Genomic DNA, 20,439 nt, shown 5'->3' on the forward strand with positions numbered 1-20,439 from the left:
TCTACAAATAAATCTCTCCAGCTGACAGAGGGGTGAGTGGTCTCCAGAAGGGCTGTGGATGAAAATAGTCTAGTGTACGCACCAGTCTGATGACCTGTGTAGAGCAGAATGATTTTCTTTTGACCCCTTGTGATCACATTTTCAATAAAATAATTTTAATAAAAGCATCTTTTATACTGTAATAATAATGTAAACTCATTTGTAAACATTGATAAGTCCATGCGTAACCATATTATTAAGTGTTCATGGCAGTGAGGTAGAAAAAAGCAGATGATGGCAAAATAAATTTTCCTGGATATCATGGTCACAACCTTCATATAATGCAAATTGATTTTTAACTTTAGTCTTATAGTTATTTTTATGTTTCTTAATGCTCCTTGAATGTATCATAACTATACAGTATGTACACAATCTCTATTTTGTACGAGGGCAGCATCACGCAGATGTGTTGTTGTACTGTGTAAATTAACTCATTTATATGTTTGTATGTGTGTATATGTATATATATATATATATATATATATATATATATATGTACGTTTGTTTCTTCTGTTTCTGGAATAATTTGACTTCCATTATGCTGTAGAACCTTTACTTGTATGTTTTTACAAGTTACACATTGCTTGCTTCAGTTGAGGGTGTTGTATTATTAAATATATACAGTATATTATATAAAAACAATAAAAAGAATACCTCAAATAAAAAAAGAAAATTGGAGAATTAGACGTCAGGTTCTCGAAAAAAAGTTTTTATTACTTCAAAAAATATTTACAATATTTAATTTGTAGTCATATAGGAATTATTGTTTATATCTGTATCATTGCTTACTTATCAGTGCTCTGCACTGAACATAAATATAACCAGGCTCTCCATCATCACGCTCAGCACGTCAGTGCCATAGTCTTGCTACAGTAGCTTGGCAGCAGTCAACAGTCTCACAGTAATCATATAATTACAATAATTAAAATGGGTTAACTGAAACAGTAGGAAATGTGGAAAAATGTCTTGTATAATATTTAACTTCTTGTTTGGTGAAAATTGTATTAAGAAAAGGAGGTTCCGTTGGTTCTGAGTAAATTATGATACATTTGTTTCCAGGGTGACCTGGTTTTGAAGCTATGGTTTAGTGTGTGTGACAGTTAGAAAGAGAGAGCACCTGAGAGGACCAGATGTTTGCCTGCCAAAATAAAATGAGGAGTCTATATGAGCAACCAACAACAAATTGTGACATGATAGTTTCTACTATGAATCAGTGTGACAATACACGTGTGTCATTCACTAACAGACAAAGCTTCACAAACATCTGACAGAACCATAAACTTTGGTAAATAACTACATGTTTTGTTAATGCACTTTTTGAATGAACACTGGTTAGAAAAGAGTGTCAGGTGCTGATAGTCAAAAGTATGAAATACATCCTTGAGTTGACTAGTAATTCATCATGCAAGTGTGCCAGGAACACTGTCGGATGCACAGCTGCGACATGTCATGCATAGATTCTTCTGCCAATGATGTACGTCATGGGAAGACATCAGATAGCAAGCAGATTGTCGTAGCTGCCAGCATGGCTGCCAGCAGTTCCATCGCAGAAAACATTACTCATCATTATCTACAAAAGAGAGAAAGCAAAGAATCACGTTGAGACAGATAATTCATTAAAGAGGTTCATTGGTTAGAGTAGTTTAAATAAAGAGAGAATCAATGAGGCAACCAAATATTTAATGGAACAACGGGCATCACAAATGACTTAAAACCCAGAGCTGTGACCTCTGGAACATTGGGGGGGATGGATAATGTGATTATAACCGACACACTATTAAAAACAACTGCAGTGAATGGGTTTGTTCTCTGATAGCTGCCTCAGTTACATTTCAAAATATAGCAAGTGTTACTGCAGTATGGATGGGAGCCATAAGGTACATCTTCACAGATCATGAGATAAATCCTCCAAGCAGATACTTGACATTTGCATCAACAATCTATTCTTCCTCTGACAGGAGTAAAAATAGAAAACCAAAAAATTGTCAAATAGAGACGTTCAGAGGGAAAATGTATCAGAAGATTTCTGAGGGAAACATTTCAAACTCAAAACTTTAAGTTTTACATCCATCTTGACAAAGAGCAAGACAAAGCAGACAGATAGTGTTAAAGGTGCATTTCACATTTATTTAGCCGCTTTACAACCCGAAAGTGACACAGAAACTCAGGAGGTAAGTGTGCAGTGGAAAATGGAAATTACTTGAAAAAAACATGACAAAAAACATGTTATGATGCGATTGAAATGAAATAGAAAAGCAGTTTTTCAGCGATACAATGGAAATGATAGAAAAGACTTATATACAATAAGCTACTGCTCACCTTCTTGGTATGCGCCATCTGCCATCACTAGATGCAGGATGTTGGGATAAAGGTGCTGGTGCTCAGTTCCCAAAATGCTTAAGACCAAACTGGAGCCCAGGTCAATGTTCTCGTCTTCATCTTCATGTATAGCCTTGAGCACCAAAACAACAAGACATCCATTCAATCAAGTCAGTCTTCTAAAACTCAACTTTGAAGTTGTTTGGATGACCTAAAGATTAAAGATTCTTTCCCTTGTTTGGTCCTCTGACAACATAACAATGGGAACTTCATTTTGCTGCATTTAATTCAAAAAAGTTAGTAAGTAAGACTATAGCAGAATTGACTACATGCCAACGCCAGACACGCCTATCTACAAACCAATCAATGTTTAGTATAGGTTGACGCAGCCCACATAGGCAATGACAACAGGATGCGCATATATATATTATACAAATTTAGTGCTCTTCCTAAAGTAAAATATGAAACCAAATCTATCCGGAACAAATGTAAACCATGTAAAAGAGACATGAACCTTGGTTCAGACCATGGTCCCGACTTTCAGGTGTGAAAACTCCCTTAGAGCGAAATAACAAATATTTTATACCTTAATCTTATTATAGGCCTCGATGAACTTCTCAAAGCCCATCTGCTGCTCCAGGTTGAAGCGAAGCTCCTCCAGTCGGCTGAAGATGCTGTCATGAAGCTCAGCGTCTCCGCCCTGCTCCTCTCCACTGCCATCTGTAACGCAGCAGGATTCGTCAGTTCAGTTCTCATAACACTGTTACACTTTGGGTCTTGGAGATGCTTAGACGGCAAAAATTACCAATTTTTTGTTTAATGGTCACATACTAAAGGCATGAATCGTCTGTCATTGTAAATATTCACAATGATTATATTCCAAGCTGAGGGAGTTTGCCATAGTTGCTGCTAAAAACTTACTATGTCAGCAAAAGTGGTAAAATCAGGGTTTGTTCTTGCATTGAAATAATTAATAAATCAATTATGAAGAATTGCATTCAAAAATAAAATGTATAAATGTTTTAAAAACAACACTTGCAAGTCCATCATTCCTCCTACCTGATTGCCACTCCTCATTGAGCTGGCTGTTATTACTGTGGTTCTCATCTCCCACGCCATTGGTGAGCAACTCCCCTGCCTCCACATCACCCGGACTGCCATTGGAGCATTCTTCATCCTCGTCCTCATCATCCTCCTCCTCCTCTTCGCCTTCTTCTTCTTCCTCTTCATCGTCATCATCTTCTTCGTCGTCATTATCTACAGCCATCTGATTGTTGTCCTGATCCATCTCAGCTGCTATCCTGTTAAAAAACTCCTTGTCTTGGCTCTCTGAAGGGTTTCCATTAAAGTCTCCTGCTCCGACCTCTGGAGGGCCCCTCATTAAGTCTTCGTCTTCGTCTTCTTGCAGCAGTCTCTCCATTGAGGCCCTGATGTCCTGCAGGTCTTCATCCTCATATGCACTAGGGAACAGAGTATATTCTTATTACATACAATATAGGCCATTAGCTGGCTGTATTGATAGCGTCTTTGCAAAAAAATGACCTGCACAATTTTAGAATGTTGTCTCTGACACATAGAAAAATATTAGAATACGAGAAAGGCAAGAAATCCAACTAAATGACCTGTCTTCTTAAGACTGCAGCAATTTGTTTAGAAGTTATAGTACCCACGGAGAGTAGTTAATATACCCACATTACAACATAGAACATATAACCTTCACTGTGTATTTATGGACTGACAATATCACAGAGTTGGGCCTGAGAATGTTTTTGAAATTTCATTTGTTTCTGTTCGTCTTACTCTTCAGTCTCTGACTGGTCATCATCTTTAGCCGCCTCATCCAGGTCCTCGATTTCCAGGTTGTTGTCTGGGGCAACATTAGCATTACCAGCCCCTGCAGAGTCCTGCTGAGCACTGAAGAGACGACTGAGATCTGGTAGAGAGCAGGTCCGCAGCATCTGACAGCACAAAGCACACTGTGAAATATTTTGATGGCCTTACATGTGAAAACAAGGTGACGAGTAAATGTATAGTGTGCTTGGATCTGGTGTTGTGACACAAATGAAATGTAGAAAATGTAACTACTAAAGAAAACAACCAAACCCCAAAAGCACAGTGACCAAACCTGCCTCATTCATATTTTATGTTGCTCTTTGTATGGATATAAAAAATGTTGAGCTAGGTTCTGCAGATCTCAATGTCCAGGATGAAGGTAATGATAGATATAGGTTGATGGATGTCTTTTCTGTCCTATCAGGCCCTCTGCAGGTTCAGACTATGTGAATAATGGCACCAGCTCCATTCCATTCCCCCTCATTAATAAAGAAGACTGAAATCCTTCCTAAAAATACCCCACAAGCCTCGGCATTACACCAGGAACAGCTGCTCCCTGTTACATCTAAAACAGTCATGGATCTAAAACATAAAAAAATTAAACTTCGACTACCCCCACTGTTCTTTCCATCATTACCAAGGTAATTACCAGACAAAACTCTAATGCATAATGTTCAGGCAGTGATCACCTTGGGATTGTTGGCATCAAACATGCCCGTAGAGAGTCCAATGAGGAGGGAGTTGTGGTGTTTGGTGCGCAGAGGTGAGACGGAGCGTGAGCGAGAGGCCAGAGAGGACGATGATTCATCCATAGAGGACTGGGCTGAGAGCACTGAGAGGGCAGCAGTGCGTCGGTGGGCTGGGGAGCACAACTTCATAAACAGAGGCTCCTCGCACTGTGGTAAACCTGGGGAGAGGGAGGGAGGGGGGCAGATTTAATTAGATGATAATCATGCTGAACAGCAAATCATCTTTAATTCTCTAAACAATCATCTCACTTGAAAATTCTGTGGGTTTCTCCACACTCCTCTCACCCTCCTTGGTGCCTGTTGGTCTTTTACTGCCCTCTGATGGCCTATAAGTGAAATACACAAACATGTAAGAAATTGTTCTCAGAGACATGTTACCTTTTATAAGCTGAAACACAATAACCTTGTTCACTTAAATACACTGGGACAGTGAGCTTAACTCATATTGGGGTCAGGGAACAATCAATATGTTTTCATTTTGGCGTGAAACAGCAAAGTTCTTAATATGAATGATGATAAAGATGAAAAGTCACATTGGCTGCTGGCCGTCCTGTTCCCATGCCTGCTGCACACCCGCTGGAGGACGCAAGGCCTGTTTCGGTGTGTCCTCGAGAACAACTGACTCCACGTCTGCTAGATCTGAAAGAATTTTCAGGCCAGATAGGATTGCATTGTACTAAAATATATATACTTGGAAATGAGGAAGATAGGCTCAATATAAGGTTGAGTAATAACCATGAGCCTCAGTGAGGTTGGGCGGCAGTGGCACTGTTTCAATTGTACCGGCTACAGACGTTTCCTGATGTGAGGACTCTGTTGGAGCAGAACTCTCCTTTTCAAATGCAGGGCTCAGAAGCACAGCAGATGGTGTTGGCTCAGAGGTCAACACTTCTTTAGGTGTCCTCTCCACCTCAGGTACTGCAGCCTGGTTAGATTTATCTGTGAAGAATAATCAACAGTGAGTGAATTTATATCATGACTTTCAATGAGTCTGAAACAGCCCATGAAAAGTAAAAAAAAAAAAAAAGAAATATTTGCTGATGTAAATAATTTTTAACTGCTGTGTGTCCTCAAGAATTTATATTGAATGGAACAGTCAAATGAAGAGAAGGGTGATGAAATTATGACAAAACTAAAATATTGACATATCTAATCATAAAGGGAGAGAACCAATAAACAATTACTTGATTAAAGCTTTGAGGTTTACAAGCTTGTTTTTTTTGTATGGCACAAGTTCAAGATGTAGATGGTGAGAATATGAAAACTGAATGAAGACTAACCGAGGCAGAGAATGTCTTTCTCACAGATGTAGACATTCTCCAGCTGCTGGGTGAGAGGCTGAAGCTCGGCCTCCTGAAGGATTCGAAGCACCTGAGAGTCTGGACTCGCTCTCCACATCTTCCTCTGAATTTCCTCCTGAAGCACATCCATCTTTATAACTTCACCCGCTGTTTGCTCTGACAGAAATAAAAAGGACTCACATGTTTTCTGTGCCCACTGTTCATTTTCAGAGAGATGTGCATGTCATTCAGGAAGAAGCCAGCTCACCAATGGTTGAGATGCAGGTCTTCTCTAGAGTTTGTTGGGCTACAGAGAGGACAAGTGGAAGTCCTGCCTCCCACTTCTTCCTGTCTCCACCAGAGGACGGCCTTTCGTCTGGAGACACTGGGGTGTCTGGTCAGAGAGAGGTTGAAAAACTGAGCAAAACCTTTCGCAAATGTATTTATATTTTTGACTTCACTGTGGCCACATCATTTCCACAGCACAAGTATTAACATGTAGGATTACTTGTGCTATAAAGCAAAGCTAAACAAAATCTGTGGCCGTTTCAAATGGAAATTTACCTATAAAACTACTTAAAGTTCAGTTCAACCGAAATTCAACTTTATCACAAAATAAAACAAAACAAACTCAAACCAGTGCAGTTTCAGTCTACACAATTTCCCCCACTCTTATCAGTACCACTGAAATCAGTTAATCTTTCCGTACAAGGCCAAAAACATGTTTTGTGAGGCAATCCTGACCTTTGATCACCCAAATCGAATCAGTTAATCCGTGTGTCGAAGGGAACATTTCTGCCAAATTTGAAAAGATCCTCTCGAGGAATTGTAAAGATATCATGTTCATGAAGCAAAAAAAGGTTTTGTGATGTCACAGTGACCTTGACCTTTTTTCCTCCTCGAGTCCAAGTGTAAATGTTGTGCCAATTGTAATGAAATAACATGTTGCTAATATATCTTGTTCACAAAAACATGAGGTCACAGTTAACTTGACCTTTGACCTTGTACCACAAAAATCGAATCAGTTCATCTGTGAATCCAAGTAAATGTTCTGTACCACATTTGAAGACATTCCCTCAAGGACAACGTACAACCGACAGCATAATGCCTCAGGCCAATGGCTGTCACCAGCGTAGAGGGATACAAATAATCTTGTTTCTGTTCATGAATGGGACATGAGAGCTTTGTCCTGTGGAAGAATAACTCACTAATCATTGTGGCACAGGTTTGCTCTAAGGTTTGCTGAGCCACAGGAAGTATAGGCAGTTCAGCTGCATCCCACTTCTTTCGGTCTCCGTTGGAACCGGGACGACTCTTTGTGTCAGACAGGTTCTGCTGGGCAGCAGCACTTGGTTCTGCAGGGGGTGGAACCGCCTCCATTCCCTCCTCCCCTGGACTTTGGACTTTTAGGTTCTGGTTAAGTCGGTGCAGTATCTGCTTTTTCTCACTCTGTTAGACGAAAAGGATTAAGTAGCATTATCTTTCTGAAAATAGAATCAGAAATCTAAGCCCACGACATTAAAGCAACACTATGGAACTCGGTCAGCGAGTACAATATCCTGTAAGAAGTGTGTAAGTTGCAGCTTACATTGCCAGAGTCAGGCCCAGCAAGTTCAAAAGTGATGCTGAACAGTGGATCACTTAAAAGGACTTAGACGTCTTTAAAAACCAGCATTTATCTCAAATATTTGATGAGCAAACTTTTAAAATATCAAGAATTCTACACAGACTTCGGTGTATTTGTAACAGCGGCAGCTCTTCTGGTTCAGGAAGTCGGGGATCATGGTAATAACCACCGTTCCGTTGTGTTTCAGTTCAGTGAATGGGACTACGCAGTCGCAGCTCAACACATTGATGGGATTTGTTTTTTCTCTGCATGAAAAACAGTTTACTCAGACACAGAGCCCAACAGGAATAATCATCATGTGTGGCTGCAGAGGGCACTTTTGCTCAGTAAAAGTTACATAATGTTGCTTTAATAACTGATACACTCACCTGGATGACTGTTGCAGTCTCCAGCACAGGCAAGATTGCCTTGAGTGGAGTAATCTGACAAACACAAAATTAAAAATTGATATACCCAAGCCAAGCAATACATACATACAAGAAACACATGATAGAGGGCCTGAAGGACTTTGTAAATGTATACTGACTGCTCCAACATTCTTCAGGGCAGCAGTCATGGATATGACTGGGGTGGAAGTTTTGGATGGAGGCAGGGCCGGTGTGCTGGGAACTGCTTCTGGTTGAGACAGATTGGGCTGTGGAAGAGGACTGTCGGAGGTAGTTGAGACTGCTACTGCTGCTGCCGCCGCCGCTGCTACATTCCCTGCTGCCATGCCAACCTTCATCCCCCGAACTACAAGCTTCCACAACACACAATACCCATCATTAGATTATACTTGCACCAGCAAGGCCAGGTAATGTTACTGACAGAGGAATGTTAGCTTGAAACAAAAAAATGAATGAGCTTACATGGTCCTGCCAAGCTCTCTTTTCTCTCTCATATGCCTCCTTCCTCTTCTTCTCCAGTTGCTCCTTCAGAACAGCAGCACGGGCATTTGCTTGGGCCTGTCAGGTACATATAAACATACAAAATTATGTATAGTGAAGCTATGCTAAAGTCAGAGGTGAGTGTGGCAGCGGGACTTGGAACTCTTAGAGGTTTGCCAATAGCAGCTTTGTGTTATTTTCTCTACACTGGTTGCCAGGTAGTTGTAGCATTGATTATACCGCTCACTAACAGAGCTCATGCTGGTCGAGATTATAACTACATCTTTGATCTTGTAATCACCAGTAAAACAACAGAGTAAAACCAGTAAACCAGTAAAACAAATCACAGGCTGAGATAGTCATGAAAGGGGGTCCGCTTATGCCAAGTTCAGAGTAGAGGACTTTCAAAGTTGTCGCATCACTATGCAGATCACAAAACATGACTTGTTGTCGTGTGTTCAGGACTCTTGCAGTCGTTGTGAGTTCATACTATTCAACTGCAGTGTTTCCCCTACATGCAGGTGGTGCGCCTATCAGAATTATGACCACCATTGCCAACTTTTCTGTTCATAACAACGATCATAAGAACAAGCACAGAGTAGGCCTGTCGCGATAATTACTATATTGATTTATCGTACGATATATAAACATGAACTTGATAATTTTGCTGACCTCGATAAGGTGCGCATTGTGTTTCAATGCGTGTTTATTTACATAAGAATGTCACCAACATTTAGGGAATTGTGCCGCTTCTCTTTGCATCTGATAGCAAGGCAGAGTTAACACTCACAGAGCAAAACACACAGTGAAGCAAACTGAGATGAAGTGAAAACATTTTGGGTTAAAGCTGGATAAGAGAGGAGAGCCTATTAACGAGGATCTAGGTATGGGTGACATGGGCAGCTAACCAAGACGGCATCATGTTGGGGACGGCAAAGGGCGATCACGAGAAAAAGAGGAACGTTAACATTGGCGCGATCAGTTTTATATTGCTTATTTTCATGTCATGTCACGTTAATGATATCATGTCACAGTGTGTGTCAGTTAACCTTGTCAGAGTGGAAATCCTGTTTCCAGTTTGTGAGCATCGAGCAGAGAAGCTAAGGTCTAACACACTTAAAGGGAAAGATGGGGAGGGTTGAGAAAGGGGGAGCAGGGGAATCTATCAAATAGCGCACCTCTAACTTTGTACAGTACTGATGCAATTATTAAAATCAGTCACACTGCGAAATGCTACCAAATAAACCACAATCCATCAATAATACTATGAATGTATAGTTTCACAGACATATTGTTAAATTTTTTCATGAAATCTTTAAGAATAATATAAAACCAGACCGCAGCTGAAGCAGAGAGGAGCTCCTCCAAGCTGAAGCTCATCAAGTCCTATCTGAGGTCCACCATGTCACAGGAACGCCTTAGTGGCCTTTCTGTGATTAGTATTAGCCAGGGGATGGGCAAAATGATGTCATTGATGACTTTGGCTTCACCTCCACTGCTACAACTCCATCCAAGGGGATGGCGACAGGTCACACACTACACAAAACGTCCGCCTCGTATGTCTGGTCTCCACAAAACATTTGATCCCGAAAACACACACAAGAAGAGTCAGACTGATCATCCTGCTCTTCTGTATCATCCTGCTCTCAGTGACACATCAAGCAGGAGAAGTGAAACTCTTCATGGACGTCACATCCCAGTTGTATAGAAATGGCAATTCATGGTAATTATTCTCAACTTTGCCAGTGTTAAAACATAACTCAGAAAATATAACTTAATATTTAATAATTACAAACTTAAATGTTTTACTTTGTGTGGCTCATACTCAAACTGAACCAATACTACTAAATTAATGTATTTCGTCCTTCGCATAAAAGCAATTGGCTGAAATCACAGGGCACCTCACCACTACATGGACTCCGGCACTCTCATTCGCTGTTGTCATCACCGATTCATCTAGCCTGCTAGAAATGAATCCAAATCTGCAACATGTCGACTCTCTTGAAAGGCGTCTTTGAAGAATTCACACACAGCCACTGCAAATCCAACACAGATTTGGCTCCAATCTGAATCTATTGAATTTAAATTTGGTTTCAAAAGGAGAGTGTTGGACCTTGGCGGAGGTATGCGGTCTCTGAGTGCAATTCTAGTTAATGATATTAAATCTGAAATATTTTGAAAATAAATATAGTTAAATAAATAAAAATAGTATATTATAAAACAGAAAAGTTTTAAGTTCCTCACAGACTCACCTTTAAATCCTCTATCTTCTTTCTCCTGAGCTCTGCCTCCTCACTGGATTCCTGGCTGTCTGAACCATCACTGTCATACTGAAACAAACAACAACAACCGCCATAAGCCACAATGTCACAATGTCACAGAAAAACAGTAAACACTTTTGTGGAAGGTATTCTAAGAATCTAAGAGACGATCATTGTACCTTCTCTCCTCTGAGTCGAGCTTTGATCTGCTGACGCTCATTGAAATTCAGCAAGCGGATCTGCCTCAGTTTCTTCAAGTACTCCTGACAACAAATACAAGAGTGTTACATACTGTGTGGTATAAACACCCACACAGACACTGAGTAGGATGCAGCATTGATATCTGCAGTCACATTCAAATAGCATACACGGGTAGCACTTCTACAATGTGAAAGCTTCATTCAACACATATGATGTTAGCATCTGCATGTTAACAGACCATTCATTCAGGCAGAATAGTCGTGCAGTTGTCAGTGCAATAAAGATGCTTACACTTGTATTCCATTCAAAGCAAAAAACATGTAAGACACTGAAAAGCTGAGGTGGCGAGGTTATTCAAAATAGGACCAAACACACAACAAACAAAAACAATGGCATTCATTGTTTATCGTTGTGAAGATTAACAGCCATTAAATGGTAAAACTAAAAATAGTCAAACAGTTCACATTGGACAGAGGAGCAACACACATTATGGAAGGAGTTGGCATGGGTCTGAGCTGCTGGTTTGAATTAAGGGCGTGCTTGAGGGATTTTAGTGTACACATATGAGACGTGCCGGGTCAGACGTGCCATGAGTGAGGCGGAGTGTGAGGCTGGGCATTCGAGCCAGGGCTCCTACCTCCTCTTCTTTGTTGGCTCTGGGTCTCCTGCACTGAGCCGAACCGGCCCGGCTTCCATAGAGCGTGGCCAGGTTTTGCCGGGTGCCCTGTTTACCATTTAATTTAACCACATTTTAGAAAGGACGCAGGCCTCAAATCCAACTGTAACAACAGTCATGAGTTGGGGCCAAGATGTATTTAAAGCTGCATTAATCAAAGGTTTTATATTAACACTGAATCAAATTACTACATGTTAAGACAGTGAGGCCACTCGTTATGATGAACCCACAGAATTATCTCTCATACTTTTTAGCCTATTCAGCTTATGGCCTACAAATTTGGCATTTGGTTCAGTCTTACCACTTTCATCAATACTGTTTCCAGGAAAACATTGATAAACAGACTGTGGTTTACATGTCAAGCACCAAACAGCAAACATCTATCTATCCATCACCTATCTAATTAAAGAAATCTCTGTATGTTCATGTCTGTTCATCTTATCAGCTTTACACTTGGCATGTGCTTGATTAAACAGTGAACAGCTCTTTGTGCAGCAGCGTTGGTGCAGCTTCAGGGATCTGTGGACCCAGTCCAGGAGCAGGTCTTCACTTCAGAATGATAATAATGTAATTTGTCCCACTTTAACGGATTCAAAAAGACCAAAAGGACAGACAGGAGTGTAAATTACACTGTAGAAATAAATACAGACCTTAGAAGAGGTCTTGACATCTAGAATAAGTGAAGTCACCTGTATGAGTCTACATGTGCAGTAGGGATGTCACCAGGTAGTAAACTCGTTACAACCCCTGGTGTTACAGATTAAACCGGACATTTAGAAAGAAAAGACTCACACAAGAAGTTGTGTGCAATGTTTAATTACCCAGACTTTTAAAGTCCACTTTTGCTTCATTGTAAAGTGTGCAGCGCTCTACACTGGGTTCGGACAGAAAAATCTAAATCCCTTGTCGGCTCAGTCACTACTTAGTGGGTGTCAGACAGGAGAATGTAACTCTGCTGACACTTTCCCTTTATAACTGCAGCATCAGACTACGTATTGATAACTAGTAATGTGGGCGATACCACTCAAAAGTTAACCAAACAAGTTTTATGTCTGTGGCCACTGGGTAAGTCATAGAATCAGTATGTGCCTGATCAGCGTGGAACACCAGTGGAACACCAGGCTACAGCAGCAACCCTATTTGTGCAGGCAGTATATTCTACAACTAGGCGGCAGAAAAGCTCTGAAACAAACAGTTCACTTGGCTTATCTAATTGATAAGATTGGAGGTTCTTTCACTTCTTATACAGTCTGTTTTAAGGCGTTGCCATTATGTACACCAGGCAAGCAAATTACCATAGACTTCATGGTTTTTGAACTATGATATAAAAGTGGCTCATTGTCACTGCAATTCACACAGCATTGTGTTGTTTGATTCAGTGTTAATACTGGAATTAATGGAGCTCTTAAATTCCTATTATTTGAAAGAGATACATCAACACACACAGTTTGTGAAAGGTCATAGTCAACAACATGGAAAAGGGTTGATATATCGATAAAAAAAACGTAACACTCAATGTGGTTACCCTTAACATTCCAGTGTAAGTCACACTACGTACCAGTTGTCCTTCAGCACGGACCTTGTTGAGCATAGCTTCTCTCTTACGCTGTAAAAACTCCTCGACCTGATTAGCACGGCCAGGAGCCACCTGACCACGCTGCCTGAAAACAGAATAAGACACTTAGTACTACACATTTACATGCGATGACAACAGATGTGTAGTGTTATTTACTGATTAGAGAGAGGCTACTTGACCGACCTGCTGAAACGAGCTTGTACAGAAGCGAACTGCAGTCTCTGAAGTTCTCTCTTGATTGCATCATGGTTTAAGAGATGGGCAGGGCTGCTGGGCAGCACTGGTCCAGCTGCAGCAGGTACACTTCTTACATACACAAACAGATAACGCTGTTAATACGATGATTTTTACTGCATAACATGTCTGATAAAGGAAGACGTGCGATCTCACCGAATGGGACTGCCTGGCGTTGCCGAGGATGCCTCCCTACCAATGTCTTTAGGCTGAGGTTTAGACATTTGATCCAGAGCAGCGTGGTAGTGTTCATAAGGGCTTTTGCTCAGCACAGAGCCTGGGACAGGGGCGCCAACACCTGCAGCCCTGTTTCGACCACCTACAAAACACTGAGATTGCAGGAGAAAGTTTGTTGTGAGCAAGAAGTGTGTATGCTGTACTTAAATGTAAAAGAAGGATATCTAGTAGAAGATCTTTGTATTATTAAACAGAAATGGGTGTCCAGTACCTTCCTCTCTGGGCTGCTACCTCCACTAGAACTCAGAACGTGCTTCCAGCCCTGTTCTCTGGCTTGGTTTATACGATTGATCTGTAAAAGATCACTGTTTCATAGACCCCGTTCAGAACTGGGATTAACATGCTTCCTGAGTGATCCAATCACAAGTAGTCAGCACTAAGTACAGGTTTGAACAAACCCTTATATATCCTGAATGCGTCCTGAGATCTGATTACTCACACCACATTTTCTTCACTGTGTGAACACCAAGGTGTTCTGGGCCCCACATTACGGATCGCCTATTCAGCTGTCGCCTCTAACCTGCTACAGTTTCAAGGAATCAAACATACTTTTATGCTACTCAGAGCGCATACATAGATTTGTTTGTAGCCACAATATCAACACTGACCAACAAATGATGATTGATGCTTTTTTCTCCAAAAGTTAAAATCCTGATGGCAGAGCTGCCACATATCTGTTCTTTCAGACCCTCCCGCTGGGTCTCTTTTTCTCTCGCTCTGTCTCTCGCTCTGTCTCTGGCTCTGTCTCTGGCTCTGTCTCTCTGGCTCTGTCTCTCGCTCTGTCTCTGGCTCTGTCCCTGCTCTGTCTCTCGCTCTGTCTCTGGCTCTGTCTCTCGCTCTGTCTCTCGCTCTGTCTCTCGCTCTGTCTCTGGCTCTGTCTCTCGCTCTGTCTCTCGCTCTCTCAAACCCACACACACACCAACATTGTCATTGGACACATCTGTTAACTCAGACTGGGTTAAAACAACATAATTAAGTCAAACACAAATGACGCAAGTGTTTAAGGTATGAACAGACAAACTTAGAGTTGACCACTTGTGATGGGATCTCTCAGGATGGATGTTAATACCAAGTCTGAAAAGGGCCTTAGTACATTGACCCTTGCAAAAGCTTATTTATCACTGTGGTGACTTGATTTACTACATAAAAGAACAAATTCTTTGAGAATATAGGACGAGATGTTGAATATGCCTTGTACGTTTGAAGGTCTTCTGCACAATTTAGATTACTAACTTCACAGTTGTGCACCTGACAAATGCACAACTAGCATCATCAAGTGTTTTGGGCTTGTAATCAATGATACAGGCTAAACTTGAAGGTACGCTGAGGCTAAAAGGTAAATCTGACTGGCTAATGGCTTGTATGGCAGTACTATGAAAACCATGTGGCCCGTTCAGTAGATCAGACGTCATTACTTCCTTGCCTTTTTAAACTAAACACTTTCCCTTTTTTGAACATAGGACAAGATGGAGAATATCCCTTGTAATAATAATATCCGTCTGCACTCACCTTTTCCTTTTCATATCTCTTCATTTGTTCTGCTTTAAACAGGAACATCTGGAGATGACACAGATAACAGAGACAACTGAAAGTGGGAAGACAATTACAGACTTCAAATATGGACTCAACACCGTGCTCACCTGCTCTCTCTGTTTCCTTTCTTTCTCAATCAGCTCCATCTTTTTCTTTCTGATCCCTTCCTGCAGTGTGAGGAAAAAGCATGTCAAACAAAACAACAGCATCTTTAAGAAACCCACTTTGAGGCAAGAGGAGGAGGACAGCTCTGTCACTGGGCAGGCGGGCGAGGAGGGAAAGGTCGGTTAATAGAGAAATCAAGCAGAACATTTCAAATAGAGCCGGGGGATGAAAACGGGATCAAGCACAATGAGAGAGGGAAAACAAAAAATGCTGGTAGGAAGACACACATTTTAATGTGTGTGTAAATGGGGACAGAAAAAGGAGGGGAATCCAACAGTAAATACAAGTTATGTGGGGCTCTCAGCTGTACCTCGTGTTTTTTCCTCTCTTCCTCGTCCTCTCTTCTTTGGGAGGGTGCTGGGAGAGGGGCCTGAGCAACATATGACACCGGGGTTCAGAGGTTGCCAACACACTATGATGTTAAGACAGACACTCACACACACAGATGGGAGAGGCCTCCAACATGCCAGACTAGGAGCTCAATGTCAAACACAGCTTTTTTTAAACACAGAGCAAAAAAACAACAAAAAACCAGGAGTGAAGCTCAAAAATCCGAGCAACTTGTCATCACCTTCTACAGCCTACTGACCGGTTTATGTTTAACAGCTGGTTTCCTCTCCGCTGGCTTTTTGGCTGCATCTGACAACTTCTTCGCAGTTAAAGGCACTCCGTATTTGGTGGCTGGTTTTGTGATCTTCTGGGCTGGGGCGAGTGGTATGGACCCAGCAGCAGAACGCTTGGCTGCTCATACAAGTGAAAAAAACAGCAGAGACTGTGTGTGACCATGCTGACTAACAATAATAACTTTATTTGTATAGCACTTATCTAAACAAGGTTACAAAGTGCTTCACACAAAAGTCCATGGCAAAAATAAAAATTAATAAGTAAGATAAATACTGCAATTGAAAAAGCAAAGCTTGAAAATTACTGCAAATGGTGGTGATCAAAAACTGCTCCATCCTGTCTGAGAGACACGTACTTGATCAGATATCTCATGACAGATGGTAATACCAGGTCTGAATGGGTCTGTCTTCCACCATCTGTAGTGGTGTGATTTTGCTATCTAAAATTGTCCCAAATAGTTAACTATTTAATTTGGCACAAAATGTCAGGACAATGCAAGACCAAGACTCATTCGTAGGTGAGGGAGGTATGGGTGGAAGCCAACAGTCTTTTACAGCTCTAAATCTCTCTCTGTACTTGCAGTACTCATGTTAAAGCAGTGTAGGATTTCAACAAATACCTCTCATAAGAGTACTATAGTATATTGAGGAATTCAGTTGTCCCACACACTTTTTTTCAAAATAAATTTTAGTCCATTTAAAAAATCCTTGAATTATATAAAACATACAGGGGCTCCAAGTTTTAAAAAGTATCCTCACATTTCAAATTCAGCTGCAGTGTTTACTTACCCGGTGCTCCCTGCAACACGCCCACTTTAGGCTGCTTGAGAAGGAAAGTGTGGCGGAATTCCTGAGCAATGAGCTGGAATCAGTAGAGAATTCAATTAAAATGCATTTACAGCCTAGATGAGGTAAAATTCTGACTGAATCAAACAACAAGTTGTACCTGTGGTGTGAGGAATCTCTCTATCCTACAGGACAAGTAAGGTTTGTCGAGGACAGTGCTGACTGACGGCCTTTCTCTGGGGTTGCGCTTAAACAGCTGTGCCAAGAGAGAGCGGAGTTCTTGGGAGTAGTGAAGAGACACAGGAGGATATGAGCCGCGAATGATCTTCAGGACTAGGTTCTTCATGTTGCCAGCCTCAAACTGTGAAGCAGAGCAGAGCAGTATGAAGATATCACTGAGGGCAACCAAGTAGTCATACTGTGTGGAGTAATGGTGTGATTAAAAATTTTAAGAAACACATATTTGATAATAATGAGGCACTCAAGACTGATGACACATTCTTTGAAACTTAGCTTGTTAACCCTTAAACATGCAGAATATATAAGGAAGAAACTAAAATCAGTATGTGAGAGAAAGCACTACAGTGCTACATAAGAAACATTATATCCACATTATTTAGTAAACCACTCACACACGGAATACTTACTGCATGCTTAAGAGTGCACATTTCATACAGGACACACCCTAGGGCCCAAATATCACTGCAGATGGAGGGAGAGTAGGGAAAGTAAGAGGAGAGAGCATAAAAATGGATTGTGCAGGGGAAAAGTTCAGGGGTAGGTTTACAGTACATCCATTCATTAATGTATCACTCATTTGCAATTCCGAGGAGAAAAATGAATTGATAGCTGAGAAAACTCCACATTAAACATTGAGTTGTCGGTTCATTAAATTAATTGGCTGTAACTAAAGTGGATTAGATTACAGACACATGTTAAAAGAAAATCAATACTCGCTTGCTGTTGCAGATATACACAGGCAGGCTCACTCGATAAAGCAGAGACATGACACCTTTACATCACCCAGGAGCCACCGACTCTAACTCACTAACATTAACTCGTGCATGACTCATTGTTCAATGGGGGAAAGTGCTTGTCCTCAGGATAACAATTACATATCCATTTATACCACATATACTACAAATACAACAAAGTGGTCCAGAGCATCAAGTTATTACCTTTTGTTGTTGTATGGTTTATTTTCGCAAATCTCTGGTGATAGGTAATATGGTGTTCCTATACAAGTCCTTGCCAGCTCTACAGTGCTGAAAATGAGAAGAGAATGAAAAGCAAATTGTTAATTAACTATTCCCTAATCTTGGCTTTAGAGGGATCTGCTGATCTATTTAGATGACATAGGTACAAACCTATTTAGAACCCTTGCTATTCCAAAGTCCCCAAGTTGTACAGTCCCATCCTTTGTTAAAAAAATATTCTGTGAAGAAACAGATTTCTATGATAAATGACAAATCATTGCCTGTAATCACTGAGGAAGGATAATGTGGTGCATAGAGCAATACCTGTGATTTGATGTCCCTGTGCAGTATTTTACGATCATGAACATGCTTCAGTGCCAGGCAAATCTGCACAAACCAGTCCATGATCTAGGCAAAGGAAAAAATGGTAAACACATATTACACAGTATCAACTTTCCCTGTCTATTAACATTTGCAAATCTAATGACAACTAAGGTAAATTGCAGAAGCATAAAAATAGTCTAAATAGATGTCAAAGACTGGTGAGTATGGAAGTCTAGAATAGCATCAGTTAAGATGCAATATCAATGCGATATACATGATGAACCCTTTTTCAGCCTGTCATCTAGTACGTCTTGGAAGCTCATAGTGGTCTCAAAAAGTTAATGGCTTACTTGATCTTCTGAGAACAGTACTCCTTTCTGAGAGTTGATCTTCTTGAAGAGGTCTCCGCCCTCACAGTAGTCCATCACAATAAACAGACAGCCCGCTTCTGAAAAGTGTAGAATTCAGAGTCAAGTAATATTATAATCATTATATTGAGTGCATTGGGAAATAAGTGCAGAGGATCATCTCTGTGGTTCTTTCGAAGATCTTAAGTGATTTATTTATTCATGTGAATACCTTCAAAAGAATCCTTATACTGGACAATGTTGGGGTGACTCATTTTGGCAAGAACAGCGACTTCTTTTCGAGATTCCTGCCTCTCTCTGTTTGGCATCTGTCAAAGTTAAAGGGAAAGAGGATGGATGAAGGAGCTTGGTAGTGAAAGGGAGCTCATGTTAATGGTTACATGTAAAGCTTGTGAAATAATGTGCATAAGACTTACTCCAGATATGCCAATCTCCTTGATGACATACTGGTGTCCATCCTCTTTTGATTTGACAAGGAGGGCTTTTCCAAATGAGCCTTCCCCGATTTTCTTCAGCTTTTCGTACTTGTCCATGTTACTGGAATGAGTGGCGCCTCGTGCTGGGTCTGCAGAGAGATTAAGCAAATTATGTATTCGAAACGATACGGTTCTATCATATAGCTGCGGTAGTTTTGTAAAAGGCAATAATTTCAGATTGTCAGATTTACCTTTAGCTTCAGCGTACCCTCAGGTTCGGCTTTTAACGTTATTGTGATTAAAAGACGTGATACAACTAAAGATTATTATTTTCAACAACCAGTTCGACAGAGCTTAAATATGATGGTAACACAACTGTTCCTGGTCTCCCCTCTTGTCTCCTCGCTTCCCCATTTTTCTCCCCTCACCCCAACCGGTCGAGGCAGATGGCCGCCCACACTGAGTCTGGTTCTGCTGGTTGATTCCTCTCCACAGTCGCCAAAGTACTTGCTCATTGTGGGAACCGCTGGGTTTCTCTACACATGTTAAGGCCTCGACCATAATATGTTGTGATTTGGTGCTTAAAATGGAACTGAATTGAAAACCTTTTCGTTTTTTGTCATGGATTTTGTGAAGCACTTTGTAACCATGTTTAGATAAGTGCTATACAAGCAAAGTTATTATTATATTATATTATTGTTGTTGTTGTTGTTAAGTTCAGACATGTCGCTGGTGTGCCCTCCCCATCGAGCTGCCCTGTCACACAGAGCAGTGTGTTTTGTCTCAGGCTGTGATGCTGGGACACAACACACAGTACCGCGGGTAGCAACGTTGCTAACGGTACCGTGGCCGCACGGAGAGAGCAGCCCGCCGTACATTAAATACACACACTGTAAGTAAACGACACGCATGCTGCTGACATTATCGAGGCTCACTTGGTAGCAGCGAATACAAGTATTTATGTGTCTGGTACTTTTCTTACCATTAGTCTGTTTCACTGCCGTATCAGAGCTGCTGGGACCTGCTGCCGCTCCTCGCGCTCTCAACCTAACTCAGCTCTCTTTTGCTGCATTTCCATTGGCCGTCTTCCTATTTCTCGACCGCGCATTGGTTTATACAGCTGCCAGTCA

General features: G+C 41.1%; 1 protein-coding gene across 6 annotated transcripts; it reads right to left on the reverse strand.

The window, feature by feature from the left end:
* Positions 1–732: 732 nt before the first annotated feature.
* On the reverse strand, positions 733–20,410 carry nek1 (NIMA-related kinase 1). 6 transcript variants are annotated; one of them, XM_035176289.2, is made up of 36 exons: positions 20,292–20,410; positions 19,310–19,458; positions 19,105–19,201; positions 18,876–18,973; positions 18,526–18,609; positions 18,373–18,440; positions 18,184–18,270; positions 17,653–17,707; positions 17,166–17,366; positions 17,009–17,081; positions 16,186–16,337; positions 15,907–15,966; positions 15,539–15,598; positions 15,408–15,455; positions 14,110–14,190; positions 13,818–13,990; positions 13,611–13,730; positions 13,410–13,512; positions 11,813–11,899; positions 11,154–11,237; positions 10,966–11,043; positions 8,696–8,791; positions 8,374–8,586; positions 8,216–8,269; positions 7,429–7,669; positions 6,489–6,614; positions 6,221–6,397; positions 5,676–5,879; positions 5,474–5,579; positions 5,190–5,266; positions 4,881–5,098; positions 4,159–4,316; positions 3,418–3,818; positions 2,945–3,078; positions 2,359–2,491; positions 733–1,609 (listed from the first exon to the last, which is right to left on the reverse strand). In XM_035176289.2, exons 2-36 carry the CDS (start codon positions 19,424–19,426, stop codon positions 1,596–1,598), a joined length of 4,278 nt encoding a protein of 1,425 aa, XP_035032180.2. In that variant the 5' UTR covers positions 19,427–19,458; positions 20,292–20,410; the 3' UTR covers positions 733–1,595. The 6 variants fall into 6 exon arrangements, with proteins under 6 accessions (XP_035032180.2, XP_035032178.2, XP_035032181.2 ...); XM_035176287.2 differs by having other exon boundaries at positions 13,611–13,733; XM_035176290.2 differs by lacking the exon at positions 15,907–15,966 and having other exon boundaries at positions 13,611–13,733.
* Positions 20,411–20,439: the final 29 nt, after the last annotated feature.

The sequence above is a fragment of the Hippoglossus stenolepis genome, chromosome 14, assembly GCF_022539355.2.
Source record: "Hippoglossus stenolepis isolate QCI-W04-F060 chromosome 14, HSTE1.2, whole genome shotgun sequence".
Classification (NCBI taxonomy): Eukaryota; Metazoa; Chordata; class Actinopteri; order Pleuronectiformes; family Pleuronectidae; genus Hippoglossus; species Hippoglossus stenolepis.

Coding starts and splice junctions, on each gene's coding strand:
- nek1 (XM_035176287.2), bottom strand. CDS start 19,426: ATGGACAAGTACGAAAAGCTGAAGAAAATCGGGGAAGGCTCATTTGGA. Junction 8,792..10,965: donor AGAAGATAGAGGATTTAAAG/GTGAGTCTGTGA, acceptor TGTACCTGACAG/GCCCAAGCAAATGCCCGTGC. Junction 5,099..5,189: donor GAAACCCACAGAATTTTCAA/GTGAGATGATTG, acceptor CCCTCTCCCCAG/GTTTACCACAGTGCGAGGAG.